General features: G+C 41.5%; 1 protein-coding gene across 4 annotated transcripts in view; it reads left to right on the top strand.

Annotated features, from left to right (window-relative positions):
• Positions 1-15,663, top strand: part of Prpf18 (pre-mRNA processing factor 18) — a 42,235-nt gene that overhangs the window by 13,865 nt on the left and 12,707 nt on the right. For all 4 annotated transcript variants that reach the window (XM_045135279.1, XM_045135281.1, XM_045135280.1 and 1 more), the window contains 5 exons: positions 4,026-4,172; positions 6,002-6,070; positions 7,532-7,672; positions 7,799-7,870; positions 10,698-10,853. In XM_045135279.1, the coding sequence (XP_044991214.1) occupies positions 4,026-4,172; positions 6,002-6,070; positions 7,532-7,672; positions 7,799-7,870; positions 10,698-10,853 (585 nt within the window). The remainder of the gene's footprint in view (positions 1-4,025; positions 4,173-6,001; positions 6,071-7,531; positions 7,673-7,798; positions 7,871-10,697; positions 10,854-15,663) is intronic.

Raw genomic sequence — 15,663 nt, 5'->3', positions numbered from 1 at the left:
TTTTAGTGTCATCCATGTTGTGGAAAGCATCGTTTTCATTGGCACTTAATTCAGAGTTTCCCCTTCTTTTGTGAATGTGTTCTGTCTTTTAAGGAAATACTGACAAGTGGAGTTGCTGAGTGATGGGTAGATGTATGCTTGGCTTTATGAGAAGTACCAGACTTTTCTAAAGCCCTGCATATGATACCATTAGATTAAGTTTAATTGAATTGAATTGAAGTTTTTCATGCGTGTAATAGCATCTTGTGACTCTTCACATCCCTGACGATAAGAGGTGATAAGCATTTTTATACTTACCTTTCTTTGCATGGTGGTTTTTAGTCTTCTGTTCCTTTTTATTGTGTTTTATTATATCTTTAACTTTTTATTGACAACTTCCATAAATATACACACATATATACAATGCCATGACCATAATTTCCTCCCACACCCCACTCAGTATTCTCTTCACTGAATCCTTTTTTCTTTTCAACTAGTCTCTATTCTGATGGCATCATTTTCCCTTCCTAATATGCAGGTCCTGTGTAGGTAGTATCCTGTGAGGTCGTGAATTCCAAGGCCACTTTGTTTGGATTGTAAACAGTTCTTACCTTTCTTTTGCTGTTTACATTCTTTCCATCACTTCTTCTGAAATGGTCCCTGAGCCTTGGAATGTGTGATAGAGATGTCTTCCTTAGTGGTAAGCATTCCACTGTCACTTTTCAGTATTTTGGTGAATTTTGAGTCACCCTGCTGGTCACCACCATCTGGGCGTAAACATAAGTGTTTAGAAGGTGATTTGGTGGCATATTATATACATTTTCCCAGAAAAGAGTAGTAGTCTCCTCCCACCCCCAGGCTTTTGACTAGGTTTTCAGTACCAGGCAGGATTTCCCTCCCATGGAGTGGGGCTCAAGTCCAGTCAGAGGTTAGTTGGTTTCTCTTATAACAGACATGCCACCATTGTTCCAGTTGACAGCTTTGGCCTGGCTGCCAGCCATAAAGCTTGCAGGGTCCACTGCTGGTTACCACTGTTGCTGACTTCTGTTCCCCAACAGGCTGCATTTGATAGCTTTCTCTAGCATCCTAACAGCTACTCAACAAGATGGAAGCTTCCGGCTCAGGTCCAGCTTGATTTCTCAGTGACCTGTAGTAAAAGCATGTGGAGTCTTCAGCACTAGGGTCTTATCTGGTTCTGATGGGCAACCAAGAGCCATGGCAAAAGCCTGCAATGTTTTAGGTGCATGAGGGGCCTCCCCTGGCTAGAAACTCACTGGAAGATATCCCACGCCTGACTAATAACTGTCTATGCTTTTTAGGCAAACATTATCCACATCCATAGTGTACTGCTGCCTAAATGCTCCCTTTTTTGTTCTGTTCATTTTTCAGTTGTATTGTTTACCTTTTAATGAATTTAAAAGTTCCTTAAATATGTTAGCTGTAGACCCTTGCCATGTGTGCAGATGTGCTTAATCCCGTGTGCACACGTGCCGGGTGTGAGCCCTGTCATGTGTGCAGACATGCTTCCTGACTTCTTGCTGTGGCTTACTTGCTCTCTTAATGGGGTCTTGCTGAGCAGGAGTAAACTTTGATGAAGTCTGATTTACCTGCTTTTCCTTCTATGGTGGTTTGTTTTTGTGGTCTCCTTAAAACATTTTTGCCTCTGCCAAGGACGTGAAGAGATATATTATAATTTCTTCTAGAACGTTACCAGTTGTAGCTTTTACATTGGAAGCTCTGGTTGTGTTATAGCTCAGTTTGTGATCTGGGCGCTTGAAAAGGGTAAGACTATGCTTTGGTGATGTAGTCTGCATGTCAGTTATGATAGGGTTCAGATGTTCTCCAGCCTCACTAACTTCTTATCAACTTGTTTTCTTGGTCACTGAGAAATGGGTATGGCTATCTGTGGCCATCCTAGAACTCGGTGGTATAACATAATATATTATTGTGACTTTGATTGTGACTAAAGCAGCCTCCTGTGGTTTAATTAATTGGGGCCACGCTGAGCACTCTTGCTTGAGGCCTTTCCTGCGACTACAGTGAAATGAGAGCCAGGAGACTGCTTGGCTGGTCCAGCTCAGTCCCAGGCCTGCTGTCTTATTTGGAGTGGTGAGAAAAGCCGGCCGCTGGCTAGGCGCCTCTGTGTGCGTGTTTGGTAGTCTGGGCATCTTGACAGCTGTTCTTACTTGTTACCAAACTCCTTTCCTCCTTCGCTTCTGAGCATTGCCGTTGCAGCCCCGTGGTGTTCACAGCCCTCAGCTCTGTGCTGTCTGTGCTGGGCTTGGGGAAGCTCTGTCCTCACCTTGTGCTGGCAGTGCACACGCACGTCTCCTAAGCGCGCTGTAGACCCAGGCGACACTGATCGCGTCTTCCTTCTTCGCACTCCCGTGAGAAGCTTCTGCTGCGCACTTCATGGCTGCTAGAACTTTGTGCATTTATTTCTCTTCCTGGTGGGCAAGGCCCTTTTTGGGGGGTGGAGGGAGGCTTTGAGGTAGGGTCTCACTCTAGCCCAGGCTGACCTGGGATTCACTGTGGAGTCTCAGGGTGGCCTCAGACTCACGGCAACCCTCCTACCTCTGCCTCCCGAGTGCTGGGATTAAAAGCATGCGCCACCACGCCCGGCTTCTATTTTATTTTTGTATGTCCACTCTAGTACCAGTCTGTTGGAGGTTTTAAGGAAAGAGCATAGCTATTGAAGACTGGATTCTGTTCCTGGATTATAATATAGTGCTGTGAGCTCTGACAAATCTTGTAAGTACTACAGACTTAGAATTTTCACTTGTCAAATAAAGGGATTGGTGAGTTCTGGCTCATCGTGCTGTTGTAAGAATTAAAAGGGGTAGGTAATTTTTGGGAACCTCTGGCCCTGTGCATTTTATATAGCAGGTCCTCAATGCTTCTTAAAAGTGTCCTGAGTTGGATATTTTTATTTTACAACTATCAAAGGACGGTTGAAAATGATCAGATGCTTGCTTCTAGTGCAGTAAATGGTGAGTTAACATTTGTTGAGTGCCTACTGTACTTCAGTAGGTATTAGAAGGATACTGTGCATTTATTGACTCATTTAAGAGACTCCATATTAGAAAGGCTTTTGGAACAGTCCTGGCATATAACATATGTTAAATAAATTAAAAAATATAGTTCTCATGACAACTCCAAATATTAGATGGTATTATTCCCTTTTACAGATGAGGGAACCAAAGCATAAAAGTAAGTTGTCCTAGAACTAGTAAGTAGCAACCTAATTGTAACCTAAATGGCCTCTGCATTCATCTACTGCCAGGCATGTCCAACCATTTGACATTGTGATATAATGTCCTCATTGACAAAATACATTTAATTACTGCACAGTCCAGTTACAAAAATTTTTCAGGTAAGTTTAATAATGTCCTGACAGACTTATTGTTGGACTGCATTCATAGTTATTCCGAGCTGCACGTGGTCACAAGTTGCTTGTTACACCTGTTCTTTATGTCATAGCCATGATTCTGTGACGAAACCTCACAGCACTTGGCTTTACATGGGTACTGGGGAGTCAAACTTAAGGCATTAGCCTGCAAAGTCTAATGACCTAAGCCATCTCTCCATCCCTTTAATTAGTCATGTAGTAGAAATGCATCAGATGTGGAATTACCACATATTAGAAGTGAAGTTGAGAGTCTGGCCTATAGATGAGATGCCATGTTTACTCCATTGATGTTTCAGAATGTTTAGTAGTTCAGAGTTGTTGAAATGAAGTTAGATATGTAAGTAAACTGGGAAATTTAGTGCTGGTCACTCTCACTAAGCTTTGTTAGAATACCAGTCTTTATGAGGATTCTTGGTTGGATTTATTACTCCTATCTCTTTTCTTTTTCTGACCCTCACACTGGCCATTTAAAAAAATATGCTGGTAAGAGTTAATGAATTAATTTGAGTCTCTAATTTTGCGAATCTCTTATTCTTTGTGGAGGTAAAAATGAATTTTTCTTACCTTTATGAAAAAAAGCATGATGAAACCTCAGTGAAATTTCATAACAAGTATACTTCTTTTCCACCTTGTTTAGGGATTGAGGAATGATCTGAAAGCAGCTCTGGATAAGATTGACCAGCAGTACCTGAATGAAATTGTGGGTGGTCAAGAACCTGGTGAGGAGGACACACAGAATGACTTGAAAGTCCATGAAGAAAACACCACCATTGAAGAGTTAGAGGTAATCTCTGCACACAGCCCAGCCCGGCTGCCAGCCTGTCCCCGCCGAGCACACCACCTTCTCTCGTCAGCGGACAGGCCTTTTGTTTGATGTCTAGTTGTTTCTCTTTCTTGTTCGTCTTCCTGCTTTGAAAAATAATTGTTGGAATGTGCGTGATCTAGTTTTTATGCTGGTCTCATGTCAGTGTTTTATGTGGGTTTTTTTGATTTGCATTGTCTTGTGTTACCTAATTTTTTCACTTCATTCTTTTTTTTTTTAATTTTTTTGTTCATTTTTATTTATTTATTTGAGAATGACAGAGACAGAAAGAGGGGGAGAGAGAGAGAGAGAGAGAGAGAGAGAGAGAATGGGCACACCAGGACTTCCAGCCACTGCAAACGAACTCCAGATGCGTGCGCCCCCTTGTGCATCTGGCTAACGTGGGTCCTGGAGAATCAAGCCTCGAACCGGAGTCCTTAGGCTTCACAGGCGAGCGCTTAACCACTAAGCCATCTCTCCAGCCCGACTTCATTCTTTTTCTAAGATGCTTGATGTTTTAGGTACACTTAGTCTTTTGCTCTTAATTGCTACATACTATGGCATTCATGTACTTTACTTTTTTATGTTTGTTTATTTTTGAGGCAGGGTCTCACTCTAGCCCTGGCTGACCTGAAACTCATTCTGTAGCTCAGGCTGGCCTTGAACTCATGGTTATCCTCCCATGTCAGCCTCCCAGGTGCTGAGATTAAAGGCGTGTGACACCATGCCTGGTTCTTTTTGTTTCTTAAAATGGAGCACAGCTGGATTATTAATCCCACACAGCTTTGTGAGGACTTCTTAAGCATAACCACTGTGAACTGAAACAGGTTTATGAGGTTTATACGTACATGTTTAGCTTGTCTAAGTGGCTTTCTGGAATAGTTTTTGCAATATAGGCTCTTACTAGCAGCATATGAAGGCTTGTTCTTACGATCTCTATCAATATGTGGCAGTATCTCATTGCTTGATTTTGTCACTGTGTTGAGTGTGGGTAATATGTCTGGTCTTAATGAAAAAACAACACTGAATTATGTTTAGTTGCATGTAAACAATATAGCTGGACAAAGGTTCTTTAATCTGCTGCTGTCTTTCCTTTTGTTTCTGGCCCTGCACCTGTAGCCATCTTAAGAACGAAATCCTAGTTGAGAAGGATGTCATTTTGTTGTACTTCCTCCCCATCATCTATCTTAGGTGGTCCCTAGATTTTACTTAAACAAGTAGCATGGGCAATCACTTGTCAGTCAGTCTCCCTCCCTCCTTTTCCTTCCTCTCATCTTCTCTCTTTTCTCTGCCCCTCCTCCATGTCCATTTCTCCCTTCTTTCCTTTTCTTGTATTTCCTTGCTTTTTGAAAAAATAACTTTATTGAGATATTCACATGCCATATTATTTAGCTATTTTAAATGTACAATTGGGTAGCTTATAATATATTCACAGGGTGGTGCCAGCATCATCACAATCTGATTTTTACCTAGCTCCATTAATAGGCATTGTCCTTCTCTGACCTGGAATTCACTGTGTTTTCTCCGGGTGGCCTCGAACTCATGGTGATCCTCCTACCTCTGCCTCTGGCATTAAAGGCGTGTGCCACTATACCTGGCCCTTCATATCTTTTGCTTCATCAAAGTTTGCATGTTTTATAGATGAATAGCAAATCAGTGCTTTGGATTCTTTTCTAACTTGTCTAGAATTCCAACAGATTTTAAAAGAAAAATTGTAACAGTATATGTAACAAAGAGCTCTTCTGATCACACGTACCCATTTTTGTTTTAATTTTTTCTGTTAATCAGTGGAAGTATTGTTCCTTCTCCAGGCTCTGGGCGAGTCTTTAGGGAAAGGCGACGACCATAAGGACATGGACATCATCACCAAATTCCTGAAGGTGTGTACCTCAGGCAAGGGACGGGTGCTTTTCTAATGGCTTAAGAGGCATTTTTATGTTTGAGATTATCAAGGGTTAAAGGTTGGACAGGGATATTCTCAGTAAACATTTGTGCATATGCTCTATCATTAATTATGTACTTGTATGTAGCTGCTAGTAAAAGAAATGTACATTATGTATGTTTACCTTATGGCACTTTTCTTCAAATCTGGTTTATTAATGTAAACCCACAGAAAAGAATGTCAGCAGCAGAATGAACAAAACAGAACCAAACACTTAAAGACATTTCCTATTTTTTGTTAACAGCCCGGGAAGAAGTGCCATGGCGGGAGGGTCCCAGGGGCTTTCATGAGCAGGTGATGAAAATCAGGAAAGGAAAGTGGGGGAAGGCCATTGGTTGTAAAGAGTAAACAAATCTGCAGTCTTTTAGAAATGATTTGCTTCATTTCCTTGGCTCTGTGCACACTTGTTCATTCTTGCAAATTCTGTTTTTTAAGTATTTCTGCTTTAGTAGTCAAGGTACAGCATAGGCAAATAGATCATAGATGGACTTACACATTTATTCACAAACTATTTGTCTTCAGAGTACATTTAATGCACCTGGCTTGATGTGGGTGTTGGTGAATATAACCCAGGCCATCAGGTGTTGCAAGCTGGTGCCTTTAACCACTGAGCCATCTCTCCAATCCCTCTCTCCAGTTTTCGACCTAATGTCTCTCACTGAACTCACAGGTCACAGATTTGGCTTGTCTAGCTAGCCAGTTTGCCTTAAGCACCTGCCTGTCTCTGTCTCCTAAGCTGTGGGTTACAAGTGCACACTACCATGCCTGTTACCTATGTGGGTGCTAGGGATACAGTCTCAGACCCTCATCCTTAGGCAGCAAGCATGTTCATGACTGAGCTGTCTTCCATCTCCAGTTTCAATGAAACAGTTAATTCTGGAACGTAATAGCATGTTTTGTTTTGTTTTGAGGAAGTAGACTATCTTGATATTACACAGACCCAGAGCTGTGCATATTAAAATAAACAGAAATACTTGATTAATTAAATATTACTTAAGGGCTGGAGAGATGGCTTAGTGGTTAAACACTTGCCTGTGAAGCCTAAGGAACCCGGTTGGAGGCTTGATTCCTCAGGTCCCATGTACGCCAGATGCACAAGGGGGCGCACACGTCTGGAGTTCGTTTGCAGTGGCTGGAGGCCCTAGCACACCCATTCTCCCTCTTTCTGCCTCTTTGTCTGTCTTTCTCACATACACACACACACACACACACACACACTACTGTGTGTGTGTGTGTGTGTGTGTGTGTGTGTGCGCGCGCGCGCGCGCATGTATATTACTTGACAGTGTTTTAATCCACCAGGGCATTGTTTATAAGGATGTTAACATTTTGTGCTAGTTTTGCACCTATGAGACCACTTGGTGGCATTGTAGTCTCAATTTACTCATTCTTTCAACAGTTTCTCCTTGGTGTTTGGGCTAAAGAATTGAATGCCAGAGAGGATTATGTGAAGCGCAGTGTGCAGGGCAAACTGAACAGTGCTACTCAGAAACAGACTGAGTCCTACCTCAGACCGCTTTTCAGAAAGCTCCGGAAAAGGGTGAGGTTTCTTGGGAAGCACCTTAATGAGTAATGTTTAAAAATCAAAATATATAGATTTGCAATAAATGTTTGCACTACATATAGTAGCTTCCAAAACTATTTATGCTTGTCTTTTCTTTTCCAGAATCTTCCTGCCGATATTAAAGAATCAATAACAGATATTATTAAATTCATGTTGCAGAGAGAATATGTGAAGGTACATTATTGTGATATGTATTGAAATTACCATGAAAGTATAGGTTATATGCATAATATAATGGAACTTTGAGATTTTTCCATAACGCATGTAAGAATGAACGGGAAATGAGCTAGTAGAAAACAAGTTTTACTTTCTCTTGTTCTGTCAGCATTATTGTTAGGCATAGAATAACAGACTTCAGACCACAACTGCATTTTCTTAGTCATTTTTAAAGTAAGGTAAAAGGTTCTTCCTAGTGTGAGCTGTATATAGGCAGTGTTCATTTTATGAATGGTTGAGAATTTCAGAGTTTATAAATGGTTGATTATGGCTTGGAACAAATTCTCCTGTAGAAAACTGAAATAGATGAGTTTCCCAGACCAGCTGTAAAAACCCATTTAATCTGTAATATAGCTGAACTACTGTACTGCTGATATAATTGAATTTATGCTTTGTAGTTGTTTCTGTGGGAAAATGATCCAAGGAATGCTGCCAGGATTCATCTCTTTTGAGTACTCAGCAGTCTCCACTCCTGATGGGCTCTGCGAGGAGCTGCAGGGGAAAGCACACTAGTGTCCAGTCCAGGGCTGCTGGGGGAGAGTTGGGATGGGAACAGTGGAGGGCGGTGAGTTGGCAGAACATAAGGCGAGAAAGGTAGTGGTTCTGGGGGTAGGACAGCGTGCGAAAGCGGGCTTCTCATAGCTGAGTTTTCCGAGAGGCTTAGAGTGAGGCTATCAACAACCACAAGGGTCATGCCAGAGAGCACTGGAAAGGGATGAAGGGACTGCTGGGCGTTCCTGGGTTCTTCGAGCTTTAGGCTAATGGGGGTGGCAGTGATTTTACTTTTGTAAAAGCCAGTTTGTCAACAAGAACATTTTTTGCTCTACGATTATATATTTCGTTCCTTTTTAAAAATATTTTCTTTGTTTGAGAGATAGAGTAGGCATGCCAGGGCCTCTAGCCACTGGAAATGAACTCCAGATTCATGTGTCACTTTGTGCATCTGGCTTGTGCAGGTACTGGGGAGTTGAACCTGTGTCCTTAGACTTCCTAAGCATAACTGTTAAGCCATCTCTCCAACCCGATACATTCCATTAGAATTTTTTTTTTTTTGTATCTTACTTTTATTGATATGTAAGAGAAAAAGAAGCAAGAGAGAGAGAGAGAGAGAGAGAGAATAAGAATGGGTGCACCAGATGCAAATGAACTCCAGAAGCATGCACCTGGCTTCTGTGGGTCCTGGGGAATCAAACCTGGGTCCTTAAGCTTTTCGGGCTAGTGACTTAACTGTTAAGCTATCCCTCCAGCCCCATTTCATTCTTTATTCCTCTCAGTTGCAAGATTTCTTACTCAGGAATGCATGGCTAAAGTCCGTATAAGTGCAGGGAATGTTCTGAGCATCTTCCTGGCAGAGCGGACACCCCTTTGTTTGTTCTAATAATTACATATCAAAGCCAGGTGAAGGTTGTTTTGTATAAACTGCAGAAAACAATAAATTTTAATAGCATATTTGTACAGTTTTCTTTGGAATTTTGGGTGAAGCTGAAAATTAGAATTTTAATCAATTATAGTCCAGAGTTAAAACCAGTGATAAAAACATGCATATGCCCTTTTAAAACTAAGTTTGTAAAACCTGTTGAACAGAGCAAATTTATACTTATCTGTAAGGTAGAAAATGGTCTGCTAGGACAAGCATGAGGGTTTTAGACTATCTGAGATTGAACCCTAGCATCCATGTGAAAAGCTGGTATGCCCACCCATGCCTATAAGTGATGGTAGAGAGAATCACTGGAACTCTCTGGTCATCCAGTCTGATGAGGTGGGGGGAGGGACGAGGAGCAGAACAACTCCAGGTCCCATGAGGGTCTCCATGATAAAGTGGAAGAGCAATAGAGGAGGTCGCTGGGCCTTCTCCTCTGGCCTCTGCATGCATGCGCACAGGGCATGTGCATCTACACACAGATGCATGCACTCTACCTACATACACCATGTGTGTGCATGCGCGCACACACATACAAATACTGATGCCAAGAAAAGTGGCAAGTAGAAAGTTTTTTCTGTCTGTAATGCTTGTTTTCTTATATCAGCTGTACATACCAATCACATAGGTGTTTGATTTTTAAAATGTGAATCTCTTTGAAGCCTGCTTTGAAATGCTTAGGATCTTTTTCAGTTACTTGCTTTGCATTTTGTATTTCTCCTTTCTCCTTACTAGCGAGACTTGATTTTTAAAGTGAGCCATTTGCCTTCACTGGTTTCTGTCTTTACTTTTTGTTGATTTTAATATTCTAGGTAGGTGGGAGGCCTCGGGGGCCCAAGTGAAATGTGAGCAGTCTTCCCTTCAGCTGGCTGTGTGACTCAAGGGTCCAGTGGTCCATCTCTGCACATGTGTCATGGACCCTGTGGTTGCCCTAGCAGAGTCCCCACTGCTCCCAGAGGTCTGCAGAGGGCGTGGACAGGACACCAGGTTGCATGGTGAAAGGCCAGCTAGCCTCTGCCTTCCATTGGGCCAATGATGGGACTACTGGGTCTTAAGGAGACACAAAGTAGAGTTTCTGTTAGTGCATCAGATCAGCTACCTGCTAATCCAGATCTGAGATGCACAAAGGCTGTAAGGGAATGTTTGTCTTACAAGCTTAGCTTTGGTTTCTGTTTTTCCATGGGAATCTGTTTCTGGGTAGGGCAGTCACCACCCCATATTTTAACCACTTTTATTTGAGCAACAGAAACAGTATTTTCAACAAGTGGTAGGTAAAAGTATGTCCCATAGTGCAGTGAAATCCTTGAAGTAAAAATTCTGACCCATTTGTTTTTGCCTTTGTAATCTCTTGAACTTCCCTTTCAGGCAAACGACGCCTACCTTCAGATGGCCATTGGGAACGCTCCCTGGCCCATTGGCGTCACGATGGTCGGCATCCATGCCAGAACTGGCAGGGAAAAGATCTTTTCCAAGCACGTTGCACATGTCTTAAATGACGAAACTCAGCGGAAATATATTCAGGTAAGCAGTTTCCAGGAATAGAATTTACTCTAACTTTTTTTTTATTATTGTTTATTTCATGTGTGTATATTTGTGTCTGGGTTCTAGGGCCTCCTGCCTTTGCAAAGGGAATACCAGATGCTTGCACCACATTTTGCATCCAGCTTATATAGTTGACTTGGGAGTTGAACCTGGGCCAACAGGCTTTTTAAGCAAGCTCTTTTAACCACTGAACTGTCTTTCCAGCCCTCTACCATTCTTTAATTCCCAAAACTTAAATGTCTAAGGAACAAGGAAAGGATTGCAGTAGTCCCCTGTATCTGTGGGGAATACCTTCCATTACCCTCAGCATATATCTGAAAGCTGTGATAGTACTGAACTCTGCATATAGTAGGTTTTCTTCTAGTACATACTTAATTATAAGACTTCATTTGTAAACCAGAAGGAATAAGAAATTGAGAACAAAAGCCAGGCATGGTGGCTTACACCTGTAATCTCACTACTCAGGAGGTGGAAGCACGAGACTCTGGCTAGGAGGAGGATGGCTTATAAAGAAAGAATGGTTATTATGCTCCTCTGTTCACCATTCTTCTTGGCTTGACGGGAGGTGAGACTTCCCAGAGAGTGAGGTGAATGATGCAGCATTAGGACTTAGCTGTAGGCTACTGATTCATCAAGCCATGGGATGACCTCTGGGTAACAGGAACTGTGGAAAGTGCAACACCAGGTAAGGAAGGGGCAACTGCTGTTCAGGAAATAGGACATGGCACAGTTGCTCGAAAGACATCTGCTGTTGATAAGCACTTGTTTTTAAGACAGCTTCTTAGATGCGTATATGATGGTAGGCAGAGGAAAATGCTAGGCTTTAATTACCTTAGCACTGAAAACTATTGGAGTTTGTTTTGAGAAGTGGTCTTGTTGTGTAGTTCAGGCTGGCCTCAAACTTATGACCTCCACCTCTTGAGTGCTAGGATTGTAAATGTGAGCTGCCACATCCAGCTACACAGCTTGCTTTAAAAAGTTCATCAGAACAATTTTGGGGTTTAGTAAAGAGTAGCCAATTTAGAGTATTTTGTTTATAAGACATCTTACTGTGTTACTTTGGGTATGGATTTAGTATCTACTGAGCTAAAAGGGAATAGAAAGCAAAGGCAGTTTCAATATATATGACCATTTTAGCATCTAACGGCATTTTTCTAATTACATGACTAGGTCTGAAATATTTATAGTCATTTTCTTGAAGTCATACGTGCCTCACATAAGTTTGTTTGCACAGGGATGAACTCTTCTGAAAACTTGATGGGGATTTAAAAATAAATCAACTATAATTCAGCCTTGCCAAATTTTCATAAATCCCAGCTTGTGTCTGTATGACGACTTGCTGGATGGTGCGGCTAAAACTTGAAGATGGTATTGTGGAAATTTATTTAAATTTTGCTTAAAAGCATAAAATGCTTTTAGATATTGTGCCAGAGAATAGGCATTAGCATATGCATGAATTCCCTCATTATTATTTGTACTTCAGTTTCAAGTGCTGAATGTTAATTTGTGTGGCATATTTTATGCCTTGTTCATATGCATTAACATTCTAAAATATTTCAACCTAACTCCCCAGTGTAGATTGGATAGTTTATAGAGTTATACTTGCAAAAATTCCAGCACATTTTCATTTCTTAATAACCTCAAAAGACTGTACCAAAAGCAAAAAGCTTTTGAGTTGAGTAATTTTTTTTAAGAATAGAATATCCTGTTCATCTGTACTTTGGCCAAAGTTGTCTACATAAAAATTCATATAATTAGATAAGTTTTCTTAAAGATAGCATTTTTGAGGTAAAAAAATGATATGATTTCCATTTTCCTTTAGACTGATTTAAAGAAATACTTAGCATTTATTTAAGAAGATATATGGATTATTTTGGAAACTATATAATGATCTGTCCTTCCCCTGTTCTTCCTTTTTAATTAATTTTTTTTAGCACTTGTGTTGTTTTAGACACTTTTACTGGATAAAATAAAATTTTCCTCATGTGTAATGCATGAGAGGGTGAAGTGTCAAATTTTCATTACCTTGACATTTAAATAAAACTATTGTGATTTGTTTTCTTTAATGACACAAGTTTTTTTAAAAATATTTTTGATAACTTCATACATGAACATAATGTATTTTGATTACATTTGCCCCATTACTTTTTCTTGTTTCCCCACTCTCACTGAACCTTCTTCCTGACTAGTCCTACTTTGATATCGTTTTTGGGGGGAGGTTACAAATTTTAATTTACAATCATATCAGCTAACCTTAAAAATATCAGTCACCTCAAAAAATAAAATTAGGCATAGGTGATCCATTAAATATTTTCTCATTGGTTCATTCGTCAAATCTCTAATTGATATCTTTTTATTAAGTGTGTAAGTTGATGTTAATTAGGGTTGCTTGTGTGAGGATGGGTAGTGGTTGTCTGCCGCAGCATGGCTGACTTACCCGGAGCCACAGCCCTGAAGGAGTTGTCTCCTCCTCCCAGTAGTCAGTAGCTTCTAGTAGTTCCTCAGGGAGGGGTGGGGCCGTAGGAGCCTCTTCTCATCCATTATGGAAAGTTGACAGATCCAGTCTTGGGCAGGTCACCCCAGCTGCTTATGAGTTTATAACTGCAGTGGCCATATCATGTCTGAAGTCAGTGTTCCAGAGCACTCTTTTCCATCCTTTGACTCTTCTTTTCTTCCGCCCCTCTCTTTGGTTATGTTATCTGAGCCTTGGAGGAGGAGATAGAGGTTTCTCTATTTAGGGCTGAGCACTCACCATTCATTCATTCTGAGCACTTTGACTAGTTTCTGCAGTAACTGCCTCATATTACAGTAACCTGAAGGCTGAGATGAGGGTTGCTGTGAGTTCAAGGCCAGCCTGGGCTAGAGCGAGACCTGTCCTCCAGAATAAAAATAAGGAAGAAAATGTGCTAGAAGCTATTGACAGACTTGAAGAAAGAGCAGATTCTTCTTGTACATGTGTGTGGTATATGTGCCTGTTTGTGTATGTGTGGCTGCACTGTGTGCAGGTATAAGAGTCAATAATGTCAGAGCTAAGGGCCAAGTAAGGTGAGGGGGGATTGAATTTTAGTTAGAGTAAGGAACATTTTTATTTGGAAATAATCAGAGACCCATGAAAAGTCACAAAAATAGTATGGAGAAGCTTTTTATAGCTGGCAGAATGACCCTGCAGTGTGAGGAGGGCTGCTTTGACTTTGAGGAGGGAGCTTTGCTCTTGATGTTTGCAGTCACTGGTGAACCATTCCCATGTGGCCTCTGTGCTTCTCAAGCTGGATCCCCTGCCGTTGCCACTCGGGGCCCCGGCAGTCAGTGAGATAGCGGAGGAGGAGGAGGAGGAGGTTAGGTTCCCTGGCCTTCTGCCAGCTTCTGTTTCTGTTTTACATGTGCACAAGTAGAAGCAACAGCGCCTCTTCTCTCAGCGCTGCTGGAGGAACAGGGCTGCGCTGTGTGAAGCATCCCTGCTGGAAGTCACTTTAGTTTATTGTTGCCTGGTAGGGATGTGGTTCCAGTCATGCTAGTGTTCATTCTCTTCTCCATCAGAAGTTAATATCCTGTGTCCTTTTTGCATGTGTATGTGGTGTTTGTTCATGTATGCATCTAATAGGTGTGTTTGTCACGTATGTGTAGGGGTACACATGTGTTGATACCAGAAATTGACTTTGATGTCTTCCTCTGTTGCTTTCCACCATATGTATTGAGGCAGGGCCTCTCACTGAGCTCAGAGCTCTCTGATTCAGCTAGTGTAGCCAGCCAATTTGCCCAAGGATGTACCCTCAGCTGTCCACTGGGATTACATGAGCATACCATCATACCTCACATTTATGTGGATGCTGGAACTCCAAATCCAGGTCTGCCATGTTTGTGCAGCAAGCAATTCACCATCTCCCTAAAGCTAAACACCTTTTTATTTTTGTCTTTTGATGTAGGGTCTCACTCTAGCCTAGGCTGATCTGGAATTCACTATGTAGTATCAGGGTGGCCTCGAACTCATGGCGATTCTCCTACCTCTGCTTCAAATTACTACTTTGTGATTGTTGTCTTAAAATAATCTCATTGTGCAGCTCAGATAAAAAGCATTTTTGAGTTTTGTAAAGTTCTTGATTTCTGTCTCAGAAAGTTTCCTCCTATTTTGTGTTTAGGTGAAGTTGGTTTGAAATGTGGCTTGAAAAGGACAGTTGCTTGAAGTTCAGATCATGGGTTGGCGGATTTTCTTAATGGGTCAGATAGTGAAATATCTTGGGCTTAGTGCTATCCACAGTCTCCATTGCAGCTATACTGGCAGCTTCTCTAGGACCCAGGGGCTGTGTTGTAGGGGAGCTGTTTATAGAAAGGTCAGGTGGCATTGTGGACCAGTTTGTGACCATTGATTGCCAAACGCACAACTCACATTTCTTCTGTGGGAAGTTACTTGCCAAGGAGATCATTGTGAAAATCATTTAACAGAGTACCTTAACAACCTACAGTGTTTTAAGTGCACTAACCTTGGTGGTATGGCCCAGTGGTTCTGCAAAGGCATCACATACATAGAGTATAAGACAAGACCTGGACCTGCAATATCCGGAGCAGTAGTCAGCAGATCCCTTCACCCCGCCCTTCACGCCCTCAGCTCCGTCAGCAGTGAGAGCTGCTCTGACTTGTGTCGCTGTCCTCTGTTACTCAACTTTTCTGTACATGGAATCTTGGAATGTGGGAAATAATTATTTTATTTTATTTGAAATGCTGAGTTTATAACATATTTGATGAAGTATGGTAAAAAATAAGACTCACTGAACCATCATTTCATCTTTTGACT

Source organism: Jaculus jaculus, chromosome 15 (genome assembly GCF_020740685.1).
Source record: "Jaculus jaculus isolate mJacJac1 chromosome 15, mJacJac1.mat.Y.cur, whole genome shotgun sequence".
Taxonomy (NCBI): Eukaryota; Metazoa; Chordata; class Mammalia; order Rodentia; family Dipodidae; genus Jaculus; species Jaculus jaculus.
This window is presented reverse-complemented; position numbering and strand designations above follow the sequence as displayed.